Source organism: Saccopteryx bilineata, chromosome 7, assembly GCF_036850765.1.
Source record: "Saccopteryx bilineata isolate mSacBil1 chromosome 7, mSacBil1_pri_phased_curated, whole genome shotgun sequence".
Lineage (NCBI taxonomy): Eukaryota > Metazoa > Chordata > Mammalia > Chiroptera > Emballonuridae > Saccopteryx > Saccopteryx bilineata.
The window spans coordinates 75,850,750-75,872,112 of record NC_089496.1 but is presented as its reverse complement, the minus strand read 5'-3'; the positions used below and the strand labels follow the sequence as shown (position 1 = coordinate 75,872,112).

The window sequence follows — 21,363 nt, the reverse complement described above, 5'->3', positions numbered from 1 at the left end:
CTATATGGTGATTTGGGGGAGCAACAGTTGGTAATTGCCCGTGTTTCTTTAGTCTTTTCCTCTCAGACCAGAAAGATTCCCTAGTAAATAGTCTCCCAGTATCTTGTCTGGAGGGTGAAGGTTTTATGGGAAATACACAGATTAAAGGGTTAGTGAGCTGTCTGCATAAAGCATTTATTTTATATGGCTGGTTATTATAATTTTTTATTTTTCATAGAATAGTCATGCCCTCAATTAGTTTACCCTCAGGGCAAAGTTTTATCTTTATATTTATAACCCTCATCTTTGGCTGTGGTGGGGAGGAGGTGTCACCCAGTGGTATGGAGTGGATGAGGGGGCCCAGAGATCTGATTGTTTTTCAGCAACATTTTACCTTTCCTCTCCTCCTTTACCAGTCCCAGAGGCACCTGATGCCCAGTTATTTTGCCCTTTGGGGGTTTTCTGGTGTTCCAACGGTGGCTCTCAGTTTCCTCACTGGTGTCATAGGGTTGGCTGTTTTGTGTCTGCTAAGTAGTTTCTGCTTGTTCATCTGCTTTCCAGCTTTCACACTGTTGTTGCTCCTATTGCTTTGTTGCCTCTTCTCCCATTACTTGTGGTTTTATATCGTTAAGAAAAAAAATCTCTTTAGTGCTTGTCCTGTGGTGGCACAGTGGATAGATTGTCGACATGGAATGCTGAGGTCACAGGTTCAAAACCCTGGGCTTGCCTGTTACGAGACAAGGCACATATGAGACAAGCAACCAATGAACAATTAAAGTGAAGCAACTCTGAGTTGATACTTCTCACTCCCACTGTCTTCTCTCTGTAAAATCAATAAATAAAATCTTTAAAAATCTCTATGTAGTCTTAGTGGTTTTGGGGAAGAGACTGAAAATAGATGGTCTGCTTATTTGGCCTTTTTACCTAGAAGCCTACTCCGTCTTTGCCTGGCAAGTTTCTTCTCATCTTTTAAGGCCCAGCTCAAATGGCTCATCCTCCCGGGGGTAACCTTCAGTATTTACACGGAGAGCTCTTGCTCTCTCTTCCATGGCACATTCTCCCCAACAAGACTGTGAGATCTGTGAGGTTAGGGCACACACCTGACACATTGTGCCTCTTGGGGGCAGGCACAAAGAAGCTGCTAAGTACATATTTCCCTAATGACCCTGCTGTGAACAAAATCCATATCTTTTCCACTTTCCATGTTGCCTGTTCATTTCAGCTGCAGCTTTGGTGCCATGGCAACAGCACCTGCTGGGGGCCTCAGGGGTGGCTCTCCTGTCTCTCCTTTTGCCCTTCTATCTTTTGTAGCCATGAACCCTGAGAGCAATGTGGAGAACCTGACATGAGTCTGACTTATGGAGTCTTGGGGTAGTTTATCAAACACTTCCAATGTCTTCATGGGAGTAATCTTTTCCCTGTTTATAGCTTAACGCAAAGGAGCAAACTTTTCTTCCTTCAGTTGCCATGGCACCAGTGTATCATAGAAGTTCTCATTTTTTAAAGAATTTATTTTAGTGAGAGATAGAGACAGGAAGGGGGAGAGAGAGGGGCGGAGAGAGATGAGAAGCATCAACTCATAATTGCTTCACTTTAGTTGTTCATCAATTGCTTCTCAAACGTGCTTTGACTGAGGGACTCAAGCCGAGTCAGTGACTCCTTGCTCAAGCCTGCGACCTTGGGATCAAGCCAGTGACTTTAGGATCATGTTGATGGTTCCATGCCCAAACTAGTAACCCCATGCTCAAGGTAGCAAGCCTGTGCTTAAGCCAGCGACCTTGGGGTTTTTAACCGGGGACCTCAGTGTTCCAGGTTGATGCTCTATGCACTGTGCCACCACCAGTTCAGGAGACACCCTGAGATCTATAACTCTGTCAATGAAGCTGTAAGATTTCCAGGGCTCCAGCTATCCCAACCTCTGTATCCTTGTCCATTGTTGTACCTACTCTCCTTCTTCCCCCTCCTCACCTCCACGTGTATGGAAAAAGATCTCAGGTTACCCGAGGTTATGTTTTTTTGTTGTTGTTGTTTTTTTGACACAAGAGAGAGAGACAGGGACAGACAGACAGGAAGGGAGAGAGATGAGAAACATTAACTCTTACAATGAGAAACATTGCAGCACCTTAGTTGTTCATTGATTGCTTTCCCATATGTGCCTTGTAGGGGGCTCCAGCTGAGCCAGTGACCCTTTGCTCAACCCAGTGACCTTGGGCTTCAAGCCAACAACCATGGGGTCATGTCTGTGATCCCACAATGAAGCTAGCGACCCTGGCTTGAAGCTGGTGAGCCCATGCTCAAGCCGACGACCTCGGAGTTTTGAGCCTGGGTCCTTAGCATCCCAGGTCGACACTGTTATCCACTGTGCCACTGCCTGGTCAGGCTCAGGTTACCTTAGTTTTATGCAACAGATTAAGAAAAGAGGTCTCTGTGATTACCATAGTACATTTCCAATTAGCAAGGAGAAAAGAGAAAATGTAGACTGTAGGAGTGGGGGAAGGGGAGGAAAAGGGTGATGCAGAAAGATCAGAGAACAAACGAAACAGGGTTAGAAACTGGCTCTCCAGTCTACAGCCATACCACCGTGAATGGCCCAATCTCGTCTGATCTCGGAAGCTAGCAGGGTCGGGCCTGGTTAGTACTTGAATGGGAGAAATTGGTTCTCCACAGAGGGGGAGATAGAAGAGGGCAGAGGGGGGGGGGATAGATGGTGATGGAGGGAGACTTGGGATGGTGACCACACTATGCAGTATATAAACAATGTATTATAGAATTGTATACCTGAAACCTATATAATTTTATTAACCAATGTCACCCAAATAAATTGAGTAAAGTAGATAGATAGATAGATAGATAGATAGGCAGGTAGATAGATAAAAACAAATTAGCTCTCCACAGTCTGGAAAGGTGGAGTGGTGGATAGATGGATGGCTAAGACCGGTGTCTGTGTGAGTCGGGTATGGTAATCCTAGCTCATCTCCATGGAGACATAACTACACTTGCCTCTGTTTCCCCCACCCTGCTAGTAACATTTCTTAGACTAGGCTGTGATGAGTCAGCTCACCAGCACCCTGCCAGGAGCAGGCGATGCTTTCCTGGTGGGTCAGAACCTAGTCCAGGTGAAGGAGGGAGAGGCGTCTGTGCTGGGTCTGTGGTGGCTGAGCTGTGCAGGATGCCTTTGGGGCTCAGAGAGGAAATGACTCTCAGAGTGGACACACAGTGAGATAGTGGACCTCGAATGGGACTTCTGGCTCCTGCTTACCCCAGGGGCCCCTCAAGCCAGGGTGCTACTCTCCTCCTTGAGACTGACTGCCTATTGCTGTCTAGCATGGTGGCCTCCTTCCCCCAGTCTCCTCAACACTATTGTGGATTCTGTGTTGGGGTGTATGTGAGTGTGTGTGGCAGGAGGAGGAGGAAGTGTCAGCAGCAGGCCTGGTGGATAGAGGGACTGAGACTTTAGACAGAACCAAGTTCCTAAAGAAACTTTTTAGAAATGTGAGTCTAATTAATGACTAGTAGGTACAGAAACTTACATGGTGGTCCCAGAATCCCCAGCAGAAAGCGCATCAGAAAAGGGAAGGAAGCCAGGGCTTTGTCATGGGCCAGGTGTGTGACTCTCGCTAAGTTCCTTAGTTTCTCTGACCCTCATCTTCCTTTTACATAAAATAGGATTAAAACACTTGCCCTGTCTGTTTTATAGAAGAGAGGGATTTTAATTTTGGCTTTTCTACTTACCAGCTGGATGACTTTGGATAGGAGCCTTGATTTCATGGACTTTGACTTCCTCTTCCTCAAATTGGGAATTAACATTCTTCACAGGATTTTTGTGAGGATTAGATGAGATAATACATGAGAAATATCCAGCTCAATGTTTGGCACATGTGAGTCTTCAGTAAATGTTAGCAGTCGTTTTCACAGGATTATTGTGAGGGCCAAATGAAATTCTGTATTTGAAAGCTCCTTGAAAACTCGAGATTTATGTTTGTCATGATTCTTCTCTTGAATCTGAGCTTCTCCAAACTGGGAATGGTTGGGAAGAGGCTGCAGGTCTCCACGTTGGGTTCCAGACTTAGGCCTGTTGGCTGTGAAGTGGAGGTCATAGGGTGTGACAAGGAAAGGGAAAGCCATAGGCTTCAGTGCCACTGTGGGCTCTCCTGGCCAGGGCTGAGTGTGTGCGTGGCCCCCTACCTGTGGGCACATACTGGGTCAGGCTCGTGTGTGCAACAGGACCTCTTCTGTTTTCGTATGTTTTAGAATACAGTTCATATTATCCAGGTGACAAGGCAATGTTTTCTCCCCCAAAAAAGTTGTTTCTAAAACCCGTCATTGCCATGGAGATCTGAGCTGATAGGTTCGCCCCCGCTTTGTGAAGAGGCAGCAGGAGTGGCATGGGTGCTGAGGTTCAGCCTGAGGCTATGGAGTTCATTCAGTGTCCCCCTTCTTTCCTCATCCCTGCCCCCTCGCTCCAGCCTGGCTGGACTCAGATGCCCTGGAGGCTGAGGCCCTGCTGGGCTGGTCATGGGGCAGTGAGGCTCTGAGCAGGGCCCTTGTAAGGATGAGATCATCCCACAGGATGGTGAGGCCACCTGTGCTGGTCCTGGCCACACACACAGTGATGTAACCAGGGGCTTTAGCTCACAGTGGAAACATGGGGTTCGCTTTACAGTTCGGGCTGCCCAGTTTGTTCCTGGCGGCCCCGCTGCAGCCTTGCCTCTCTTGCCCCCTGCTCTTGTACACAGGCCCCCAGGGTGCCCTGCGCTTTCTACCCCCACTCTACTCTGTTCTTTTGGGCATGCCCTTCTCGTCACCTCTGGTTTGTTTGTTCACTCATTTCCTTAGTTACTTATGTACTCACTCATCCAGCAGCATTTATGAAGTAACTATTATGTGCTAGGCACTGTGTTAGGTGGTGGGATGTAGCAGTAAGAAAGACATGATTCCTGCCCACAGGGGACATAAGGAGTGGAGGCAGACAGAGGAACAGTCAACCACAGTGCTCTGAAGGGGAAGTGCACCCACATTTTCTAGCCCACCCGTTAAGGCCAGTTCAAAAGCCACTTCTGCTACAAAGCCTTTTCTGATTCCACAGCCAGAGGTGATTGCTCCCTTTGCTGCACCCTGAGCACTTAGTACATTACTCTGTTCATTCATCTACAGATATTTAATGAGCGTTGGTTTCATACCAGGCACTATTCTAGGAACTGACAACACAGCAGTTGAATATATAGATAAGTCATGCAGCTGCTATTTCCATAGGCAGTTGGAAAGGATGGACATCAACAAATTTATAATGTATAATATGTCAGGTAGCCATGCATTCTGTAAGGAAAGATCAACTTGGTAAGAGGATTAAGAAGTGTTGGGAGAGAAGGCCTCTCTTAGGAGGTGATGTGATGGCAGACAAGAATTGCAGTATAATGGTCACATGGTGGGTGAGAGGTGAGCCTGCAGGGTCATGTGGCTGGGGCACAGCGAGAAAGGCAGTGAGTGGTGAGAGGTGAGGCCACTGTGTTAATGGGGCCCCCTTGCAGGTGGATTTAATGAAAAGGGAGTTATTGGCATGTATGTGTGTTTTTTAAGTGAGAGGAGGGGAGATAGTGAGACAGACTGCCACATGTACTCTGACCAGGATCCACCTGGCAACCCCCATCTAAGGCCAATGCTCAAATCAGCTGAGCTATCCTCAGTGCCTGAGGCTGACGCTTGGATCAACCAAGCCACTGGCTTCAGGAGGAGAAGAGAGGGAGAAGGGGAGAGGGAGAGGAGAGAAGAGATGGTCACTTCTCATATGTGCCCTGACTGGGAATTGAACCTGGGACATTCACACTCTGGGCTGATGCTCTGTCCACTGAGCCAACCAGCCTAGGCCTATTGGTATGTTTTGAGCAGAGGAGCACCCTGGCCTGACTTTATTTCAAAAGGCTCCCTCTGGCTGCTGGGCTGAGAATGGACTGAAGAGAGGTAAGGATGAGAGTAGTGAGACCATAGAGGAGGTTATTGCAGAGATAGAGGTGTGAAATGATGGGGATAGACCGGATGGGGGAATGACAGACGTGATTCATCAATTCTGGCTATATTCTGAAGGAAGGGCCCTTAGGAGTAGCTGATGGAGTGGACATGAGAAAAGGAAAGAATAAAAAATTACCTCCAGGTTTTGGCCTGAGCCAAAGTAGAAGGGTGAAGTTGCCATTTACTGAGCTATGTATGTAGGAATTGATTTAGGGGAGAGAATAAGGAGCTTGGTTTGGGTCATGTTAACTGTAGTACCTATTAGACCTCCAAGTGGATGTCAGGTCCACAGTCAGAAACAAGGCCCAGGAGTTCAGGGGAGAGGTCTGGGCTGCAGATATAAATATGGGAGCCATGAGCATATAGACATTTAAAGGCCACAGGTTATGTGGCCTTCTCCATAGATTATGTGGAGAAACAACGGGAAATAGTGCTGAGGCCTGAGCCCTGGGACATCTCACAATATAGGCCGAGGTAGTGAGGATGAAAGAGATTAGGAAAAGCGGCCAGTGAAGCAACAAGTGCCCTCGGAAGGAATGGTGTCCAGGAGCAAGTGAAGGGAAGGGGGATGGTCAGCGTTGATAGATTGGGTAGATAAGACTTAAGGATTGGCAGTGGCTTTGGCACTGTTCAAGTCACAGGTGCCATGGGCAAGAGCAGTTCTGGTGCAGTGGTGGGAACAAAAGCCTGACTGGAGGAGAGGAACTGAAGACAGCAAGTACAAACAAGTGTTTCTAAGTTTTTTCTGTAAAGGAGAGAATAGAGAAATGGGGACAGGAGATAGGAGAGGACTGGGGTCACTTGAAGTTCTTTTTTAAAGACGGGGACATACAACAGGCTTGTGTGCTGATGGCAACAATATAATAGAGAGGAAAAGTTTGGTAGTGCAGGAAGAAGCAAGGAGATGTCCCTGATGAGGCAAGAGGAGGTGAGGTCCAGTGTGGGCGGCTTTCGCTAGGTGTGTGGGCACTTTATCCATAGACAATAGGGAAGGTAGAACAGGTTTGCACATATGCAGGTATATCCTTCCCTTATGTGGGGACCTGTCTGTTTGGCTGTGCAGTAGGTTCCCTGAGAGCAGAAACCCTGTTCGTCAAGCTTCCCATCTTCACAACCCTCACTTGGCAGTCAGCACATAATATATATAGTTGAGGGATATATGGTAGAAGTCTTAGATTTCTAATAAGTGTTGCAAATCATTTGTAGTTAGCTGAATTTATTGGTAAGGCTAGACAGGCTTTTACAGAATTGACAGGAGTGTGGCCATGTCCTGGAAGGGTGTCAGGACTCTCTCTGCCTCCAAGCTCTTATTCTGTCCTGAACATCAACTTCATTTTTCCATCTCACCGCAGATCAGCTTTGTCTGCTTCTCAGTCCATGTATAGAACGTGGTTGTACCCCTTCGAGGTTATATTTCCAGACCCAAGGGTAGACTGTCTCTAGCTCCTAATTCCCAAATCCTAGGTCAGTGATTTGGATTAGATGAGCTGATTGGGTGTCGGTTACTGGGCCAATCAGCTATACGGCCAGGGAGGCAGGGAACATGTGACTCCAATAGTTAGAATCTCTCCTTGAGGGTAGGGCTGGAAGTCCCCAGAAAGGAGGGGCTGGGAATACACCTCAGGCAGCCTCACAGCGGTGAATGAGTGGGTAGGTAGGTGTGGATGGGTGAGAAGGTAGGTGGATGGATGGATGGATGCTTTAGCTGGGTCATCAAGAAATAGCTTTGGAGCCTGGAATGAAAGTAAGAAGGTTCTTGGCAGTGGTGTTGGTGTTGAGGTGTTGGGGAAGATCTCTGAGGTCAGAACTGTCATAACAGGGTACAGAACAGGCCACTGAAGAAAGGAAGCTTGTTACTACCAGCCAAGGTTTTCTAGAAACTTCTTTCTTCTCTTCTTACCAGGAAGCTAGGAAGTTTCCCCTACATATTTACCTTCCAGCTGCTGAAGAGGAGCAGTTTGCATCTTTGACAGGACCTAGCTTCTATAAATAAGCTGAGCCATATGATAGCCCCGTTCTACCAGCAAGCCTGGGGCAGGTGGGCCAGTCCAGCCTCTTCAGGTGGTTTTGTCCATCTTGTTCTCTCCTCTCACTCTTTTGGAACTGGTCTTCCTGCAACCCAATCTCCTGCTTCCTTCTTAGGGTACCCAGAGCCAGAGGTGACCTGGTACAAGGATGACATGGAGCTGGACCGCTACTGTGGCTTGCCAAAATATGAAATCACTCATCAGGGCAACCGCCACACACTGCAGCTCTACAAGTAAGGGAGAGGGGCCTGCTCCGCTGTCTGCCCTCCTGGGGGTTCTGTGGCCAAAGCCTGCCCTCAGAAATGGAGTCAGCTGGGTGAAGATGCCCAGGCAGGATCGAGGGGCAGAGGGTGGAGTTCTGCAGCTGAACTGAACCACCTGGTGAACGTGTCTGTCTGCCAGTGTCTGGGATCTCCTAAGGCCAGCGTGGTAGTATTTGTAACAGCCAGAGAGCAGCAACCAGAGGAGGTCCTGACCCATGGAAACATTTTCCATGAGGTCAGCTGCCAAAAAAAGCTCCTGTGTCATCCTTCACAAGGGGCTGTGTGGATCACCTGCTTCTGACAGGCGCTCATCTGTGCCCCAATTCTAATTCCCCCTGGTGGCATGATCTTGATCAGCTTCCACCCTCTTGCTGGCCTCAGTTTCCACAACTCTCATGCAGAGTGTTGGGTATGGTGCTGTCTGAGCTGGGCATGGCCCTCAGGGCAGGACTTGTAGGGGTTGGGCAGCTTGCTCAACTCAGAGGCTCTGGCTGTGGGGAGTGGGGGTCTCTCACCTCCAAGGAGGGCAGAGTTGACATCTAATGTTCCTGCCTCCAGGTGTACGGAAGAAGATGCCGCCATCTACCAGGCCTCTGCTCGGAACACCAAGGGCATTGTGTCCTGCTCAGGGGTCCTGGAGGTGGGCACCATGACTGAGTACAGGATCCACCAGCGATGGTTTGCCAAGCTGAAGAGCAAGGCCGCGGCGAAGATGCGTGAGATTGAGCAGAGCTGGAAGCGCGGGAGTGAGACGGAGGCCGTGAGAGAGGCTGACACCTTGCGCAAGCTGAGCCCTGACCGCTTCCAGCGAAAGCGGCGGCTGAGTGGGGCTGAGGCGCCTGTGCCTTCAGCCGCCACCAGGGAGGCTGAGGACAGGACCTCTGTAGCTTGGCAGGAGCGGGAGACTGAGGCTGGTCAGCACCCAGGTTTGGGCCAGATCAACAGTTTTTCCCCTGGAGATGTGACCACCAATGGGGAGGCTGCCCCCGAGAATGGGGAGGATGGGGATCATGGCCTGTTGACATACATCTGTGAGGCCATGGAGCTGGGGCCTCAGAGAGCCACCAAAAAGGAGTCTGGGGCCAAGAAGAAAAAGAAAGATGAAGCACCTAAGCCAGACCTGCAGAAGCCAGAGTTAGAGAAGGCAGCTCGAGACCACCGATCTGAAAGCTGTGTCTCCAGGTCAGACAAGCCCGACTCCTCTGGGACGCAGGGGCCCATGGACACGGAGCAAATTCATACCTGGCCCAGGGGCAGGGCTGCACAGGAGCCTGGGTCCTCAGGAGTGGATGGCACCAGGGAGCCAGCCTCCACCATAGGCTCTCCAGACCAGGCCCAGAATGTGCCCACCCCTGTCCCAGGCCCAGACCAGGAAGTATATTTCTCCCTAAGGGACATGTATCTGGAGAGCACTCGTGCAGTCAAGCCACAGGGGGAAGAGGGATATCACACGCGAAGTGGCAGGGCACCTGAAGAGATGCCCTCAGGGAAAGTGCCCAGTGAGGCAAGAGGTGAGAAGGAGCCTACTGCCTCTAGCCAGCCCATGCCCACAGCCCCTCAGCCAACTTGGCCTTTCAACAGAAAGAGATTTGCCCCTCCAAAACCTAAAGGAGAGCCCACCACCAATAGCAAGCCTGATTCTTCCCTGAGCCAAGCTCCAGAACCTGGAGCCCAGAGCTTAGAAAAGGCTCCACCTCAGGCTTCTGCCCAGGTGCCTACACCCCCTGCCCGGCGCAGATACAGAACATGGGAGAGCCCCTTGCAGGGGCCAGCAGGCTGCAGGACTCCAGGAGAGGTAAGTGTGGGTGCTGGGTGCCTGGGGGTCGCTCTGGGAAGCTGACTTCATGGAAACTCTTGCTGCAACAGCTCGGAAGCCAGGGAGCAGTGGGATATTTATAGAAGGGGTGGGGTAGAGTGGGGTGGGGTAGGGTTGGCATGCCAGCTTGGAGCAGGGGACCATAGGCTTGGCCCTCACCCCAGCCAATCTCCAGGCAGCACAGCCTGACTGTGACTCTCCTCTGACAGTGTGGTAGTTCACAGCCAAGGGGCATATGCCCCGGAGGGAGGTGGAGGAAGATAGTGTTCTTTGGGGAGGAAGAAGCCAGTGGAGAGTTTTCTGAGGGCCTTCCTAAAGCAACAGTTTCCTGGGGGAGACAGGAGCAGGAGTGTGCTATAGTGCAGCAGTTCTTGACCTGGATGCTCATTAAAAGATTTTAAAAATATCAAATGTCCAGGAAATTCTGGTTTAATGTGGGTTTTTACCTAACATTTTGGAGTCAGGGGTACCTGTGTGCAAATCTGACTACATGTAACATTGTATGATCTTGGGCAAGTCATAAAATCAGAATTATAATAAAACCTGGCCCTGGCTAGTTTGTTCAGTGGATAGAGTATTGGCCCAGCTTGCGGACGTTCCAGGTTTGATCCCTGCTTGGGGCACACATGAGAAGCGACCATCTGCTTCTCTCCTTTTCCCTCTCCCCTTCTCTCTTCCTTCTCACAGCCAGTGGCTCAGTTGGTTTGAGCGTCTTCCCTAGGCACTTGGAGATAGCTTGGTTGATTCGAGCCTAGGCCCCAGACAAGGGTTGCCCCCTGGGTGGGGTGCAAGCGGGAGTCTGTCTCTCTATCTCCCCTCCTCTGACTTAAAAAAATAAAATGAAACCTACTTCATAGGGCTATTGCAAGAATTAAAGTGCTTACTTAGCACAGGGCCTGGTGCATATTAAGAACTAAGTAAACAGCAGTAGGTACAAGATAGTACTATGATGGAAGACAGAGGTAGACTGTTTTACCTGGGAACAGGAGTGTCATCGTTTTCTGGGGATCGGGTAGTCAACAGAGAAAAGGTGATGTTTTGTGTGGAGACACAAACTCTTCAAAGAAAGAGGCAGATGAATGACATTAAGGAGTTTGACATGGGTGGGGGGAGTGGGAGAGGGGAATGGGATTGAGAAGATGGAAGGAGTTTGTCCCATTTGGTCACTGTTTGATGTTTCAGGGGGAAGAGGGCTGGCCGTATTTCACAGGAGTTTTGGGAGACAAAGTGTTTTATAATGGGCAGAAAGAAGGTAATATTTCTTATGAGTGGCAGAAAAAAAAGTGTTTCAAGAGTGTGTGAGATGGGTAAGATACATGGGACATACTGATACTGAGAAATTATTGGTTGTTTAATTGAAATTTAAACGCATATCCAGGTTTTTTGTTTTGTTTGTTTATTTGTTTTTTGCTAAATCTGGCAACCCTAAGTGGAGACGGCATTTTGGCGAGAACTAAGATGAGACTGTTTCTTGGGATGGAGGGAGCAGGAAACAGGAGGAGCAGCCGAAAGCAGTGCTCCATAGGGTTCCAGCAGAGGACAGATGTCTTCTTGGAACTAAGTGAATCATGTCAGGGACAAGCTGCTATAGCCCTTCATGGAGGGCAGAGGGAAAAGGATGCTTCATGGGAAGAAGTGAGGGGCTGCCTTTCCTGTGGAGAGAACTTTCACGGGAAAATGAGGGAGAGACCAGTTTCAAGGATGAATAGGGAAAGTGGTTTTATTTTAGTGGATGCTGAAGTTAGTCTGTGTGGACATTCATTTAGAGAGCTTTAGAAAGTGAGGTGAGCCTCAAACCAGTCTCTGGAATCTGTTCATGACCTTCATGCTTGTTTTCAGGAGATTTCAGCATCTGGTGTGTTGAGTTCTAATGGCTTAGATGGGGCTGCTTCATGTACCTGACATGTAGGGATGGCCCTCATGGGTCCCTAGGGAGCTCATTTGGGAAGTGACCAGGCTAGTGGCCAAGTCTGGGAATGAAGCTGGCTATTCCGCTCACAGCAGTGGGGAACACCATAGCCAGGATCCTGGCAGGGTCGTTCTTGCCTCTCAAAGGTGAGAGGAGAGAGCTCGGGCCGTGTTGGCATGGGAGAGGTAGACTGCAGTAGTTCTGCTCTTCCTGCAAAAAGCATGTGTGGCTTTTATTTATTTTTATACTTTTAAAAAATTGTGACATATACATGTGAAAAACATATTTAACATCTGTGTATATTTTGAAGCTGTTGCTTTTAGTGGTTGACTTTCACTGGTTTTTCATATTTTCATAGTACCAAATCATTTTTAAAAACACCTTATTTTTTGGATTATGAAGAAACATATGGTCATAGTAGAAAATAGGGGCCAAAGCCCTAAAAATTCAAAGGAGAAAATAACACTTTAGCTATAATTCTACTCTACAGAGACATTTTGGTATATCTACCAGTTTTTTTTGCATATATAGTTTTAAAGTTTAATTTGTGCTGTTATTCTGATTCAATTTTATATATTGCTTTCTCTACTTCTCATTATTTCATGAGCATTTTCTCATGGTTACTAAAAATTATCTGAAAAACTTTATTTAAAAAAATTTTATATTGATTTTAGCGAGAGAGGAAGGGAGGGTGAGAAAGAGAGAGCGAGAGAGAAACAGGAACATTAATCTGTTTTTGTGTGTGCCCTGACTGGGGATTGAACCAGCAACCTCTGTGCTTCGGGACAATGCTTTGACCAACTGAGCTATCCAGCCAGGGCTGAAAAACTTCATTTTTAATGGTTGTGTATAGTACTATTGTATGAATATTTTAATCATTTCTTCTCATGGTGTTTACACTTTCCTTCCCTATTCTAAGGTTAGTTAAATGTTAATCTACATTTAATATGATTTTTATTGTTTGACTTGCTTCATTTGACTTTTAAATTAATCTGGAATTGATTTGGGTATACTGTATAGTAAAGCACCAGTCTCTAGCTCAATTTCTGGTTAATAAGTGGCTAATTTTCCCAATTATCATTTGTGAAATATTCAATCCCTACCTAATAGTTTGTGATTATTTTTATATACTAATTTTTATAAACACTAAAGCTTATATACATATCTATCATAATCCATTAATCTGTTTATTGATTCTTATAACAGAATGATCTTGTTTTCATTATTATAGTTTCAATTTTTGGCAAAACAACCGTCTTTTTTAAAAAAAATTTCTTAGCAATATTCTCTCTCTTTTTTTTTACTCTAGAAAAACTTTAGAATCATTGTTTGAAATTTTCCAAACTTCTAGATACTATTGTTTTTTACCTTGTTTCTTTATATTCATCATTTTAAAAAACCACACTTTAAAAAAGTGATGAACCTAGCCTGTGGTGGCACAGTGGATAAAGCGTCCACCTGGAATGTTGAGGTTGCCAGTTCGAGGCCCTGGGCTTGCCTGGTCAAGGCACATGTGAGAAGCAACTAAGAGTTGATGCTTCCTTCTCCTCGCCTACCCCCCCCCATCCCTCCCCCCCCCTCTCCTTTCTATAAAAATCTTTTAAAAAAGTGATGAATTATTTTTAACAAAGTCAAAAGCTTATTAAATACTTTCATAGAAAACTAAAGTCAGGTTTGCATTTTGAATGGTCTTTTAATAAAACTTGCTAAATAATATATTTTTAAACCGCTTTATTGAGGTATAGTTTATATACCATACCATTTACATATATAAAGTGTATAATTCACTGTACACAATTCAGAGTTGTGTAGTCCCTGCCACAATTCAGTTTTAGAGCATTTTTATCACTGTAAAAAGGTTCCTTTTGCAATTAGTACTTGTTCCTACTCCCAGAACCAGGCACCAACTGATCTGCTTTCTGTCTCTAACCATTGGTATTTTGACTGGGATTGTGTTAAACATAAGAATTAATTTGCCTGACCAGGTGGTGGCACAATGGATAGAGCATTGACCTGAGACGTTGAGGTCCCAGGTTCGAAATCCCAAGGTTGTCGGCTTGAGCACAGGCTCACCATCTTGAGCATGGGGTCGCCAGATTGAAGCCCAAGGTCGCTGGCTTGAGCAAGGGGTCATTGGCTTGGCTGGAGTTCCCTGGTCAAGGCACATATGAGAAGCAATCAATGAACAACTAAAGTGATGCAACTGTGAGTTGATGCTTCTCATTTCTCTTTCCCTTCCCCTCTCTTTCTCTCCCTCTCTCTCGCGTGTGTGTGCTTAAAAATATTTAATTAATTTGGAAAAATCTATATCTTAATATTTGTCTTTCTTTTTCGAGAGCATGGTATTTATCTCAGTTTTTAAAACCTTCTTGCAATTGAAGACAGAAATTATTCAGTTCAAATAACAGAAAAAAAGATAGGTAAAAGGAATTAACAGAGCCTCGGGGACCTGTGGTGCAGTATCAGAACAGTGTCATTAAAGACTGAAGGAAAGGAGAAGAGTATGATGCAGAAAAAATATATATGAAGAAATAATAGCTGAAAACATCTCAAATTTGGCAAAAGACACAAACCTACACAGATTAAGAAGTCCAGCAACCTCCAAATAAGGTTCGCCCACAGAATTTCAGGTCAAGAAACATCAGCAACTGCTGAAAACTAAAAACAATAAAAACATCTTGAAAGGAGCAGAGAAAAACAATGTATTATTTACAGGGAAATAATGATTCAAATGACTACAGAGATCTCATCAGAGACAATGGAAGTCAAAAGGAAGTGGAATAATGTTTTTTTTTAACAGCTGAAAGAAAAGGCATTTCAATCTCGAATTCTAAATTCAACCAACATATTTTTTAGTATTGAAGGTGAACTAAACACATTCCCAGGTAGAAAAAAACTAAGAGAACACATCACTACTACACCTGTTCCAAAAGACTTGCTGAAGTAAGTTTTTCACAGAAAGGAAATGATACCAGAAGAAACTTGTAATGTCAGGAGAGAAGGAAGGGTAATGGAAATGGGAAATATCTAGGTAAATATAACAGATTATTTTTCTTCTCTTGAATTCCTTAAAGTATGTTTGAAGTAAAAAGTATAAATTATAACATTGTCTGTAGGATTTTTAATGTATGTAAATGTAATACATAAGAAAACTACAATATAAAGGGGGAGAGGATAAAGGGACCTATATGGTGATAGGATTACTACATTTCACTTGAAGTGGTAGAATATTGACTCTTAAGTAGATGGTGGGAACTTAAATATATAGTGTAAGTCCAAATTAATAATTAAAGTACTAAGAAAAATAGAAATTAAAATGGAATACTAAAAAATGTTCAAATACTGTGGAAGATAACAGGAAAGGGAAAACAGGAAGGGAAACAGAGGAAATAAATAGAAGACAAATAATAATCGGGCCCTGGCCAGTTGGCTCAGTGGATAGAGAGAGCGTCAGCCCAGCATGCAGATGTCCCAGGTTCTATCCCCAGTCAGGGCACACATGAGAAGCGACCATCTGCTTCTCTTTCCCTCCCTCTCCCCATTCTCTCTCTCTCTTCCCTTCTCACAGCCAGTGGCTTGGTTAGTTCAAGCATAGGCCCCGGATACTGAGGATAACTTGACTGATTTGAGCATCGGCCCCAGATGGGGGTTGCCTGGTGGATTCCGGTCAGGGTGCATGTTGGAGTCTGTCTCCCCTCCTCTGACTTAAAATAAAATAAAATAATTGACCTAAATCTAAACATATAAATAATTATATTAAATATAAGTGGTCTAAATGTACCAAGTAAAAGAGTAGAAAACATTCTCCTTGGATGCTTTTTATAAGAAATTGACTTCATTTGTAATGATATAGATAAGTTAAAAGCAAAATAATGGAGCCTGACCAGGTGGTGGCGCAGTGGATAGAGTGTTGGACTGGGATGCAGAGGACCCAGGTTCGAGACCCCCAGGTTGCCAGCTTGAGCGCGGGCTCATCTGGTTTGAGCAAAAAGCTCACCAGCTTGGACCCAAGGTTGCTGGCTCAAGCAAGGGGTTACTCGGTCTGCTGAAGGCCCGCAGTCTAGGCACATATGAGAAAGCAATCAATGAACAACTAAGGTGTTGCAACGAAAAACTGATGATTGATGCTTCTCATCTCTCTCCATTCCTTTCTGTCTGTTCCTATCTATCTCTCTGTCTCTGTAAAAAAATAAAAATTAAAAAAATTAAAAATAATGGAAAATACAGTGGTACCTTGAGATACAAGTTTAATTCGTTCTGTAACTGAGCTCGTAAGTCAGTCAACTCATATATCAAACAAATTTCTCCCATTTAAAATAACTGAAATAAATTTAATCTGTTCTAGCCCTGGAAACATCCCCAAACCATCCTAAATTATGAAAAAAGACATGTCTTTAATTAAGAAACACACATGTATACTTTACCAATGCATAACAAAATATATGAAATAAAAGAAAAAAGTGTTATTTAGTACTGTATTCTTACCTTGGAGACAGACAAGTGTGGCTAACGGAGGTTAATGGCGAAGGAGGAGGGAGGGAAGAAGGGATGCAGGCACTGTAGACATGTAAACTAAAACTGTATTTTCTTAACACTAAATGTAAACTAAAACTGCACTTTCTTTACTTAAAATGAAACCACAAAAACTTAATTGTAAAAAAAATGCACTTTCTTAACTTTAAACTTAACCTACACTTAACATTACGTATTTTTCATTTAATCATCACTTGTTTTTGCCTTTTTGGCTGCACTTTCGACACTTTCATTTGCAGGACTTTTGAATGAAAATCTATCCAAAGAGGTTTGCTTTTGCCTGCCTTTTAAAATGTTATGGAAATGTGACAAACAAGTGTCATTAAAAAGTGCTGAAGCACGACCAGTTGAAACTTTTTCTGGGTGTTTCTTTTCAATGAAACTTGAAAGCTTCTCCCACATTGCCAGCATGTCTTTAATTTCACTTGTAGAAATCACTTCCTCCGACTCTACCTCCTCCTCACTACTAATCTCTTGCAGAAGCTCTGTATGTTGCATCATCTGTAGCTCCTTCAGCTCCTCAGTGGAGAGTTCCTCCTCATGTTTCTTGATGAGCTCGTTTACGTCACCCTAATCTACCTCCAGACTCATCGACTTTCCAAGGGACACAGTCTCCTCCAACGCTTCTACCTCGGTCTCAGTCTCTGGTTTGAATCCTTCAAAGTCCCTGTCTGCAACAACATTAAGCCATAACATTTTCCATGCCGAGTTCAAGGTTCTTGTAACGTCTTGCCATGCCAAGTCAATAATGCATAAACAAATCATGATATTGTAGTGATCTTTCCAAAACTCTTGAAGGGATAGATTTGTATTCTCAGTCACCTCAAAGCAGAAGCAGAACAAGTACTTTGTGTAAAGCTTTTTAAAGTTGGAAATGACCTGCTGATCCATAGGTTGCAAGATTAGAGTCATGTTGGGTAGGAGGTAGAGGACTTTCACGAATTTGAACTCATTGAGAATGTCATCTTCAAGACCAGGTGGGTGGGTTGGAGCATTTTCAAGGATTAGTAATGCTTTCATTGTGAGTTTATTTTCTTGAAGATATTTTTTCACTGCAGGACCAAAGACGAGATTTACCCATTCAATAAAAAACTGCCGTGTAACCCATGCCCTAGCATTGGTGTGCCACATAACCTGCAGTTTTTCTTTAAGAATCTTGTGAGTCTTGCCTGACCAGGCGGTGGCGCAGTGGATAAAGTGTCGGACTGGGATGTGGAGGACCCAGGTTCAAGACCCTGAGCTCGCCAGCTTGAGTGCAGGCTCATCTGGTTTGAGCAAAGCTCACCAGCTAAGACCCAAGGTTGCTGGCTCAAGCAAGGGGTTACTTGGTCTGCTGTAGCCCCATGGTCAAGGCACATATGAGAAAGCAATCAATGAACAACTAAGTGCCACAATGAAAAACTGATGATTGATGCTTCTCATCTCTGCATTCCTGTCTGTCTGTCCCTATCTATCCCTCTCTCTGACTCTCGCTCTGTCTCTACAAAAAAGAAAAAAAAAGAATCTTGTGAGTCTTAAAGACTCGAGGATTTTCGGAATGATACACTAGCAGTGGCTTTACTTTACAGTCACCGCTAGCATTTGCTCACAATGCAAGGGTCAGATGGTCCTTCATGGGTTTATGGCCTGGCAGCTTCTTCTCCTCTGTGGTGATGAAAGTCCTCCGGGGCATTTTTTTCCAAAATAATCCTGTTTCGTCACAGTTGAACACTTGTTGGGGGATGTAGCCTTCCTTTGTGATAAGCGCAGCAAAACGTGCGATGTACTCCTCAGCTGCCTTAATGTCAGGACTTGCAGCTTCACCATGCCTCACCATCAAGTGGATGCCAAATCTTTTCTTGAAATTTTCAAACCAGCCGTGACTTGCCTTAAACGTATCTTCTGCTGCCTCTTTTGAGGTTGATGGTTCTTTCTTCTTGAAGTCACTGTAAATAATACGTGCCTTTTCGCATGTTACAGTCTCTGTCACTGTATCTCCTGCCAGTTCTTTCTCTTTCACCCACACCAGCAGAAGCTTCTCCATTTCTTCATGGATATTTGTCCTTAATTGGGACAGAACTGTAGTTCCTTTTGCTGGATTTGCACTTTTGATGACTTCCTTTTGTTTAAGGATGGTACAAATTGTAGATGTATTATGGTCGTATAGCCTTGCCAGTTCAATCACTCGTACACCACGCTCATGTTTTTCTATTATTTCTTTCTTTACCTACTTCTATCAACATCATTCTCTTTTTTTCACCACTGTCCTTTACACTCACTTTCTTCAGCCCCATGATAGCACACAAAAAAGTTAGTAAAAAATGCAAAAATGATGCAAGAACGAGTACAGCAAACGAGATTCTACTTTATTCTGCGGGTAACACGTGAGAAAGAATGAGATGCTGGCGTTGTGCTGCCAACACTGGACCCAACACTAGACCCGTGTGCCAACACGCCAACTAGCAGCAGCTTCCCAAATCATGACTCATACCTCGGAATTTCGCTCGGATCTCAAACAAAAATACGGACCGAGTCTCAGCTCGTATCTTAAAAAAATGTTGTCTGCTCGTATCTCAAGGCACCACTGTATATACTATGCAAATACTAATCAATTGAGAACTTCGAGTGGCCGTGTTAGTATTAGACAAAATAGACTGGAGCAAGAGAAACTAAAAAGGAAAAATAGTGAATTACATAATAATAAAAGGGTTACTTTAAGAAAACAATCAGGCCCTGGCCGGTTGGCTCAGCGGTAGAGCGTCGGCCTAGCGTGCGGAGGACCCGGGTTCGATTCCCGGCCAGGGCACACAGGAGAAGCGCCCATTTGCTTCTCCACCCCCCTCCCTCCTTCCTCTCTGTCTCTCTCTTCCCCTCCCGCAGCCAAGGCTCCATTGGAGCAAAGATTGCCCGGGCGCTGGGGATGGCTCTGTGGCCTCTGCCTCAGGCGCTAGAGTGGCTCTGGTCGCAACATGGCGACGCCCAGGATGGGCAGAGCATCGCCCCCTGGTGGGCAGAGCGTCGCCCCATGGTGGGCGTGCCGGGTGGATCCCGGTCGGGCGCATGCGGGAGTCTGTCTGACTGTCTCTCCCTGTTTCCAGCTTCAGAAAAATACAAAAAAAAATAAAAAATAAAAAAAAAAATAAAAAAAAAGAAAACAATCAGCCCTGGCCGGGTAGTTCAGTTGGTTAGAGCGTTGTCCCAATAGCCAAGGTTGCAGGTTCAATCCCAAGTCAGGGCACATACAAAAATCAACTAGTGAATGCAAAAATAAGTGAAACAACAAGTTGATGTTTCTCTTTCTCTTCCTCTTTCTCTAAAATCAAGAAATACAATTAGTTAAAGAAAACATAATCAAAAATATGTTTGCCACTAACAACAGAGCTTCAAAATACTGTACATAAAGCAAAAACTGGCAAAAATTAAAGGAGAAATAGGCAAATCAATAATTACAGTTAGAGCCTCACCAGGCAGTGGCACAGTGGATAGAGCATTGGACTGGGATACAGAGGACTCAGGTTCGAGATCCGACGTCACCAACTTGAGCACGGGCTCATCTGATTTGAGCAAAAGCTCACCAGCTTGGACCCAAGGTCGCTGGCTCGAGCAAGGGGTTACTCAGTCTACTGAAGGCCCAGGGCCAAGGCACATATGAGAAAGCAATCAATGAACAACGAAGGTCTCGCAATGAAAAACTGATGATTGATGCTTCTCATCTCTCTCCGTTCCTGTCTGTCTATCCCTCTCTCTGACTCTCTCTCTCTGTTCCTATAAAAAAAAATAATAATAATAATTACAGTTAGAGACTTTAACAGTCCTCTCTCAGTAATTAATTGAACTAGTAGACAGAAAATTAGTAAGGACAGAAAAGAACTGAACATCATTATCAGCCATCTGGACTGAATAGACACATAGAACATGGAACAACATGAGTACCATGGAAGAACAACAGTGTAGTCATTCTTTTAAAAACCATGAAATAAGCAAACAAAACATTCACTAACATAGATCCTATCTGGGGCCATAAACAAACCTTAACAAATAAAAAACCATTGAAATCATACAAAGTGTGTTATCTGACCAAAATGGAATTAAACTAGAAATCAATGACAGAAAGATAGTTGGCAAGTCTCCAAACACTTTGAAATTAAATGGCACACTTTTATGGGTCAAAGAGGAAAGTCTTAAGGGCAATTGGAAAATATTTTGAACTGAATGAAAGTTAAGACACAACATAGAAAGCATAAAATGTTTAGATGCTGCTAAATCAATGCTTTGAGAAAAATTTATAGCATTAAATATTTACATTAGAAAGAAGAAAGATCTGAAATCAACAACCTAAGGAAGAGAAAAATAAACCCAATACAAGAAGAAGGAAGGAAATAATAAAGAAAAGAGCATAAAACAATGGTATTGATAACAGAAAGACTATAGAAAAATAAATTAAACCAAAACCTGGTTATTTATAAAGATCGGTAAGATGATAAACCTCAAGCAAGACTCACAAAGAACAAAAAATGACAGAAGACACAAATTATCAGTATCCAGAATGAAAGAGGGACTTGGTTGTGGGATCATTTCACAGTATATATGGGTATATCAAAGCATCATGTTGTGTACTTTAAATATATACTATTTTATTTGTTAGTTATACCACAATAAAGCTTCAAAAGGAATGAAAGCAGGTATCATTAAATATCCTGCAAGCATTAAAAATATAATAAAGGACTACTATGAAAAATTATGCATATAAGTGCAACAACTTGGATGAAATAGGCCAATTCTTTTTAATTTAATTTTTTTAGGCCAATTCTTTAAAATCCACAAACTACAAAAATTCATGCAAAAATGAAA

The 21,363-nt window shown here is 44.5% G+C and overlaps 1 protein-coding gene across 2 annotated transcripts in view; it reads left to right on the top strand.

Annotated features, from left to right (window-relative positions):
* ALPK3 (alpha kinase 3) overlaps positions 1-21,363 on the top strand; it is a 53,270-nt gene that overhangs the window by 14,169 nt on the left and 17,738 nt on the right. For both annotated transcript variants that reach the window (XM_066240178.1, XM_066240177.1), the window contains 2 exons: positions 8,128-8,245; positions 8,834-10,070. In XM_066240178.1, the coding sequence (XP_066096275.1) occupies positions 8,128-8,245; positions 8,834-10,070 (1,355 nt within the window). The remainder of the gene's footprint in view (positions 1-8,127; positions 8,246-8,833; positions 10,071-21,363) is intronic.